The sequence below is a fragment of the Myotis myotis genome, unplaced genomic scaffold, assembly GCF_014108235.1.
Source record: "Myotis myotis isolate mMyoMyo1 unplaced genomic scaffold, mMyoMyo1.p scaffold_m19_p_8, whole genome shotgun sequence".
Lineage (NCBI taxonomy): Eukaryota > Metazoa > Chordata > Mammalia > Chiroptera > Vespertilionidae > Myotis > Myotis myotis.
In genome coordinates, this window is record NW_023416390.1 from 20,426,627 (window position 1) to 20,434,491 (window position 7,865).

Sequence of the window (7,865 nt, forward strand, 5' to 3'; positions counted from 1 at the left end):
CTCTGTACGGATAGCCCAAGAATCTTGCTTTGGGAACATCTCCCAGTGGGTCTTCCATCATTCTGTGTAAATAATTAGAAAATTGACAAGAGATGAGGTAGCAGAAATCGTCTGTCTATGTGGAGACAAGTATCTCTATCAGTGTCCACTTTCTTCCTTTTTTCCTCCTGTTGAGGTGGCTTTGTTAACTGCACACGGCCATGCATAGACTTCAGTACAGTTTTGTGGCCCTCAGTAAATCGGGTGAAAATCTTCCTAGAAGATTTCCTAGGAAAACTTAACACATGTTTTCACCCCTTTTTCATTTTTTGTTAAATTTGAGATCATAGATTACCTTTTGTCTTCCTTCATCTTTTACATTTACGTACTATTTTAAATATGTGAAAGAGTATAGAGAAATATACAACAAACTCCTGTTTCCCCATCCAGCTTGAATAAATGGAAAGTTTTGCTGTATGTATTTCAAAGTTTATAGTTCAAGTAATAAAATACCTTAGTAGCGCTCTGTTCCATTCCCCTTCTCCCTCCCCACCTATAACCTCTGTCCTGACGCCTCCCCACGCTGCTCCCGCAGAAGGTGCAGCACATCCGCATCGATGGCACCACCTCCTCCGCAGACCGGGAGCAGCTGTGCCAGCAGTTCCAGCTGTCCGAGAGGCACGCCGTGGCCGTGCTGTCCATCACCGCCGCCAACATGGGCCTCACCTTCTCCTCGGCCGACCTGGTGGTGTTCGCCGAGTTGTTTTGGAACCCAGGGGTAAGGGGTGCAGAAGACGTGAAGCCCCCGGGCATGTTCATGGCTGCAGGAGGGAGGAGCTAGTGTTGGTGGGTAAGGCAAGGTGTCTGCAAGCTGTCCCTGGGGCCAATGCATCTTCCATCCGGCTCCGTTAGCCCTCAAGAGCGTTTACTTTCCACATGTCAGTCTTCACTTAAAGACTTATTTGGCTAGCTCTTAGATCTTCACAACCCCCTATGTAATAGTATTGACACTATCTTATCAATGGGGAAACAAGTTTTAGAAGGCTAGAAGGATGCATAGATGTCACCAAAGAAGGTAGCTCATAACAGCACCAGGCCGCAGCCCGGGCCTCTGGCTGTAAGCTGCTCTCGCCAGTGTGGCCACAACAGGGCAACGACTGTGGGTGTTCCCTGAACATGGTCACTGGCCCTGTCTGCTCAGCCAACGGCTGTGTCAGTAGATAGAAGGCATTTTTTTTGGACTCATAAAATTTTCTCCTGAGCTCCAGAAAGAGTTTGTTTCTCCTCGCATGTTCTCACGTACTGTGGCTCTCACTGGCCACACATGGCGACCGCTCTAGTGATGGGTGGGCTTCAGGTGGAATGCACTTTGTAATGGAAACAGGCTCCTGGTTTTCATTATTCCTTCAGGGCCACCCCCATGTCAGTGCCACCCTGCCCCCCTCACAGCCGGCCTCTCCCTTTGGTGCAGTATTGATTTAGCTAGGAGATGACTGTTCTTATTTCATGGAGAGAAGAATGGAATGTGCCAATTTCCTTCGTTTGCCCTTCATCCCAGCCTGATGGCAGAACCGAGGCCCGCTCCCCCTTCACAGCACCGAGCACCGGGCCCAACACGAGAGGCCATCACAGCTCTCCAGCTGCAGTTTAGTTTGCCAACCGGTGTTCTGTTTGGTTCTGTCTTTTGTCAGATGACAGGTCATTTGTAGGTAGAGGCCGGCAGGTCCTCCGCCGCGAGGCATGGCAGTGAAATCCTTAGAGGAAGAAGGGTTGTGCTGGGACTTGGGGGCCAGGGGCTGCCTGCTGTGGTGGGCTGAGCTGCTTCCGGCCTTGCCCTACATACCCTGACCCCCGGGCCTTGCAGGTGCTGATGCAGGCCGAGGACCGGGTGCACCGCATTGGACAGTCGAACTCCGTGGGCATCCACTACCTGGTGGCGAGAGGCACGGCTGACGACTACCTCTGGTACGGCTGGCCACCAGCCCAGCGGTTGGGCTTGAGCAAGGGTGGACACCGAGGATGTATTTCCTTTTCTCCCTAAGGGCTTCTGCTTTTGCTAAGGGCTTCCTCCCACTTTCATCATGAGCACATCCAGCTTCCCACCAGCATTCACTGGGGACCTGCAGGGTGCATGAGGAAATCATGCAGGAATAAGGGGGTGTGGCTCCTTCCCTGCTGACCTGAGACAGGGGAGGAGACTGACAGTGATGCGGCACTTGCTGAGACAGGGTGCAGACTCCTTCCCCCTTTATGATGAGGCTGGGACAGGTGCTGGGCCATCGGGAGAAGTGGCTCACCCTGGGCCAGCTGGTGCTTCATCAGCACAGCTGGGGTCTCATGTCTGGTACCTAAGCAAAAATCCCAACATGCCCTTCCCATTTCCCCCTTCCTGATAGTAACTTTCCTGATCTCTCAGTTTCCACCACTCATCTGTTTCCAGCTCGTGACTGAGAGGTCTTAACTCTACAGCACGTGTAGCTCATCCCTACTTCCTTCTCTTGGTTTAGTGCAGCGGTTCTCAACCTGTGGGTCACGACCCCTTTGGCGGTCGAACGACCCTTTCACAGGGGTCGCCTAAGACCATCCTGCATATCAGATATTTACATTACGATTCATAACAGTAGCAACATTACAGTTATGAAGTAGCAACAAAAATAATTTTATGGTTGCATCACAACATGAGGAACTGTATTTAAAGGGCCAGAAGGTTGAGAACCACTGGTTTAGTGGGTTTGTTAATTGGGCAGCTCATAACAGCATCAGGTTCAAAATGTTCCAGGGAGACAGCATCTATTTCCTACACATCTTCTAGCAGAAAGAATTTTGAGCCTGATGATACGAGTACGAAATTGGTTGGTTCACAGTTGAGAGGAGGCAGGTACTTCAGGTGGACGTTTGTGCCTTGAGAGATGCGACGATGTGAAGCAGCAAGCATGTCACTGCCCCTAAGAACAAGGAGGGTGGTCTGCTTTCATCTGCGTTCTGTGCCGGTTGGATTCACTGCGGCTCGTTTCTTCCCAACAGGCCCTTGATCCAAGAGAAGATTAAAGTTCTGGGTGAAGCCGGGGTTTCCGAGGCCAATTTTTCAGAAATGACAGAAGCCACTGATTACATCTACAAGGTAACAGCAGCACATGGCTCCTCACCACTGGGGCCGAAGGAGGCCTTAAGCGGCCTGCCAGCCCTTGGGGCCTGAGCAGGAAGGCATGAATCACTCCTGGGACCGCCCCCGCCAGGAGCTGGAAATGATGGTCTGCAGTCACTCTCAGGCCAGTCCACGTGTGCTTCCTTATGGACAAGTGATGGCACTGACTCCTGCATTGGACCGTCCCTCGGAGGTTCTCATAACACCAGGGCTTCCACACGCTGCTCCTTCCATGAGACCATCTCAAACTGGCAGAAAACTCCCTGTGCAGCTGTTGAGTTATTGCAAAAAGTACATAGCAACACCTAGCAGGGCTGCCCCCAGAACATGTCCTCAGCGCAGAATGAGGCATGTTCAAAACCAGGTGCTGCTTTTATACCACTTATTTCTGCTCGGACATTGCATTTTGTTCTCAGTGTCTCCCATTTTATAGAGGGGTAAACTGAGGCATACAGGACAATGAGATTTGCCCACAGTCACAGGCCTTGTCTTGCCAGCCCTTCTTATGACCTAAGAGAGAAAGAGGCTAGTGCCTCCTTCCATGGCCAGGGGGCCTTGTCAGAGGTGCTGAGAGGAGGCTTGTTGGCCTCTGGAGAGGACAGCTGGGGCCCAGCAAGCCTGCCCTGGCTTAGTGCTCCAGCCCAAAGGCTGCCACGGTCTCTCCCTCCTCCGTTTAGGAGCAAGAAGCCCTTCCAGAGGCGTGCGTTTCCACTCGGGTGGTTGACATGGAAGTGAGGACCCAGGCAGTACTGCCTGCTGGAGGGCGACTCCCGAGAGAATTGTTTGTAACTAGAGCATAGTGGTCGAACCTAACGCAGGGAGGTAGCCTTGCAGTTTCTGGTCAGGAACGGAGGTGCCGTCTTTTTCTTGTGGAAATACCAATCCTGACCTTGGAATTTGCCTGCTCCAAGTTAGCAAATAGTGTTACCATCACCATAGTCGAATGCATGTTAACAGTTATTTCACCCTGGAACAGGTTGCCTGCGTGGCATTTCCTTGGCCTTGCTGTTCAGATGGAGGGTGATGAGAGCCCAGCACAGCGAGGGGCTGGCCTTAGTGGCCTTTGATTTCACTTCCCATCTGAAAGGACAACCATTTCTCTTTTTTTTCTTTATCTAATGAGCAGGAGAGAAGATGTCTGTCAGACACTAGGCAGCAAGGCTGTGTTAGTGATGCGCGGCCTGTGCTCACCCTCACACAGGGCCGGCCCGACACCAGGAGATGTACGGCCCCTCCCTGTGTTCTCCCACCAGCCACGTGGCAGGGAGTCAGGGTGGAGCTGGGTCCTTTCATCTTTCCTTTTCTTTCTCTGATGAAGGACCCAAAGCAGCTGAAGATCTACGACCTATTCCAGAAGTCCTTTGAGGAGGAAGGAAGCGATAAGGAGCTCCTGGAGGCGGTGGAGGCCTTTGACCCGGGAAGTGCTTCAGGAACGTCGGGAAGTGCTTCAGGAACATCGGGAAGTGGCTCCCAGGACCTGGGAGACTGGCTGGATGGAGGCACAGCGACGGGCAGTCCAGAGAAGAAAAGGAGATTTGAATTTTTTGATAACTGGGACAGCTTTACCTTTCCCCTATAAGAAGGGCAAAAAAAGCATTTAAAAAATCATGGAATTCATTAACAAAATATAACTTTTGTTTTTAACACCTGTGCTCCTTTTATCATCATCTGGGTGCTGGTGCTGGTCTCTAGTCACAGCGAGTTTCCAGGTCAAGGGTCAGCGTTTCCTTTCCAACCTCACAATGTGTGGGTTTATTTGGGTCTTAATTAACCTCAGCTTTCCTGGTCCACATCCCCTAAAATGTGAAATTTTAAAATTGATTGACCCAAAAAATATTTATAAAGCACCTACTATGTGCCAGGCACTGTTCTGGGTGCTGGCAGTAATTCACCGAACACGTGAGAAAGTGTACACCTTTGCAGAGGCTATCATATCAAGGGAGAGGCAATAGTTATATATCCCAGGAAGAGAAAGAAGGAACTAGGCGTAGAGCAGGAGTTGATAAGTTTTTTCTGTACATAACCAGATAGTATTTTTGGCTTAATGGGCCAGGACATTTCTGCTGTAAGAGTGCGAAAATAACCATACATAATCTGAAACAAATGATTACGGCTCTTTTCCAATAAAACTCTGGTATGGACACTGAAATTTGAATTTCATATAATTTTCATGGGTCACAAATGATTACTCTTTTGATTTATTTTCAATCACTTAAAAATGTAAAAACCACACACAGGGCTTGCAAAAGCAGGCAGTGGACAGGGTTTGCCTTGCAGACCATACTTTGCTAACCCCTGGTTTAGAGCAGCACTGTCCAGTATAATGTAAGCCACATGTATGATTTTAATATTCTAAGCGTGTTTCAGAAAATAAAGAAGGACCAAATCATTATTTGATTTAACCCAATATTGACATTTCAATATATAATCACTGAAATTACCTCTCTCTCCCTCCCCTGCCCCCTGTCTCATCCCCAAGGTCCTCCAAAGCAAATTTTATTTATACCATGTAGCCTATATATTTTCAGGTAAACCATCTGAAATGTACTTCTGAAATTTATTGAGAGCCATCGGCCATTTTGGTGTGATTTAGTAAAGGACACTTGGATTTAGTTATATGGAGACTGAATACCTTTGGGTTTAAGGAAGGATTTCCACACTAACTCCTTTCCTTTCTGTACTTCACAGCTCAGCCCAGACACATACACCTCAACAGCCACTGTGTTTTCTGGAAATGTCAATTGAATGAAGAAAATTTGGGCTCATCTCATCCCACTCCTGCCCTGCCATCCACTGTCCCCTGAAAGGCTTTTACTAGAGCCCCCAAACTCCCCCTCTCCTCCGCCCCAATCCACTGGCACCATCTCTGCCTCCCTCACCAGGGTCATCAAGTGGAGTCTTGTTTCCTGAGTGACCGTGGTTAATTTCTGCCTCTAGGGCCTGGTGTCAAGAAGATCCTGTTAGCCTTGATCCACTTGTGCTTGAATTAATCATGTCTTGTCCTTCTTGGCTCTGCACAAGCCTTTTTCTAGGTCAGAGGGAGAGCTGGGAATCAGAGCTGGAGGTGCTGTTCCCTTGCTGCTGGCCCTTGGGTTTTGCCTTATCTGTGCATTCTTGACTGTTGGAGCCTTGATGCTTTATGAAGCTCTTTTTAGGTGAAGTTAAACTGAAAAGAAGATAAAAAGAAGTCTAACCATATTTTTTACTCCATCCTCTTGCTTTTTATCAAGTTCAGGATGACAAGGTAAAAAATGGCTTGGAAGCTTAAAGGGTTTCATGGGAGCAGTCTCTCATCCTTATGTTTTACTTTGGTTTTGCATTTTCCTCTGGGGTCTCAGTGAAGGAAATGGATTCCTAATCATAGCAGAAAGCATTGAGAAGCCTGGGAGTCAGTCTTTTGGGTCTTAGGAGAGCCAACAGTTACTTGATTTTGCAAGACCTTGCTCACATTCATCCCCCTAACCCATTAAACAGATTTTATTGAGTACCAGGTACTTTTCCTCTGTTTCTATTCCCCCTTTTAAGGGATAAAATATAATTACAAAACACCTTTGCAATCATGACCTCAAGCTTTTGAATATAACAGTACTATAATTTGTATTGTTTGGCTTTTAATATTTAGATTTACAATCCACTTCAAGTTTATTTTTGTACATGGGGTGAGGTAAGGTCAAGGTTAAGTGCTTTCCATATGAATATTTAGTTATCTTAGCACTACTTATTAAAAAGACTTTCCCTTCTTATACTGTTCCATGGTGGTTTCTTTTTCACTGTTACAGATTTGATGTGAAAATTAATCTAGAAATGTATAAGTTAAGAAATGTCAATGTCCTACATTCTCATTCCTTCTACTCTTATGCCTAGTTCCTAGGGGTAATAACTAATATAAACAGGGATGGAGCCATTGGTAGCATATTCCTAATGTGTTGGAGTCCAACCCCAGCAGGTCCAGGGGTTCCCAAAGGTGTGGACAGAGTCGGCAAAGAAGGAATGACATGGAGACAGCGTTCAGTTGATCAGCAGCCTAGCCAGGTTCTCCAGCCAGGTTCTATCTTCATTGTCCTGTTAAATCTGTATTTATACCAGTTGATTTTAATCCTATCCATTCTATTCCAAAGGTTAGGGCGTTTGTTAATCTAGTTCTGTTGAGTTTAATCCTGTCTAGGTTAATCTCTGTGTTTCCATTATAAGGGCTATTCCAAGGTCACTGCTCTACTGATAAGCTACAAGGAAGTGACTGAAGGAGATTATCCTACCCAGTAAAGGTTATGTCCTCCCAGCCTCACTGCTTCCCTTCCCTGGAACTGCCCTGTGTCGGTGAGTCTCCAGGGGTATAGGCTTTGGTGCTTTCCCTGGTGGGCAGACCCCTGGGGATGTGGGCCCAACAAGTCCCAAATTTATTGCCAACAGTCTTACTCCAAGTTCTTCATAAGTAGTACATGGTATTTCTGTAACACTAGGGGGTTTCACTGATTTATTCTCTTCCTTAGTCCTGTTAATCCCTAACTCCAGGGGAAAAATCCTCACCTAGGGAAACAACCTTTCTCGGGGAGGTGGTCTTGTTTAAAACACATAGCGCTAAGAGGGGGAGCAAACATATTAAGAACAGTATGTCATATACGCCAGGTCCCTTGAAACATATGCTGTGCAGATGTTTCTTCCCTGCAGCGACTGTGTCAAGCAGCAAGGATGGATCAGCTTCTGGCACCAATGCATATGGTTATATAGAAATATACAACAG

At 47.5% G+C, this 7,865-nt stretch overlaps 1 protein-coding gene across 5 annotated transcripts in view; it reads left to right on the top strand.

Annotated features, from left to right (window-relative positions):
* The window catches only part of SMARCAL1 (SWI/SNF related, matrix associated, actin dependent regulator of chromatin, subfamily a like 1), a 51,340-nt gene extending 44,473 nt beyond the window's left edge, over nucleotides 1-6,867 (top strand). For all 5 annotated transcript variants that reach the window (XM_036319834.1, XM_036319832.1, XM_036319836.1 and 2 more), the window contains 4 exons: nucleotides 575-757; nucleotides 1,844-1,944; nucleotides 3,004-3,100; nucleotides 4,443-6,867. In XM_036319834.1, the coding sequence (XP_036175727.1) occupies nucleotides 575-757; nucleotides 1,844-1,944; nucleotides 3,004-3,100; nucleotides 4,443-4,703 (642 nt within the window). In that variant the 3' untranslated portion in view covers nucleotides 4,704-6,867. The remainder of the gene's footprint in view (nucleotides 1-574; nucleotides 758-1,843; nucleotides 1,945-3,003; nucleotides 3,101-4,442) is intronic.
* The last annotated feature ends 998 nt before the right edge of the window (nucleotides 6,868-7,865 follow it).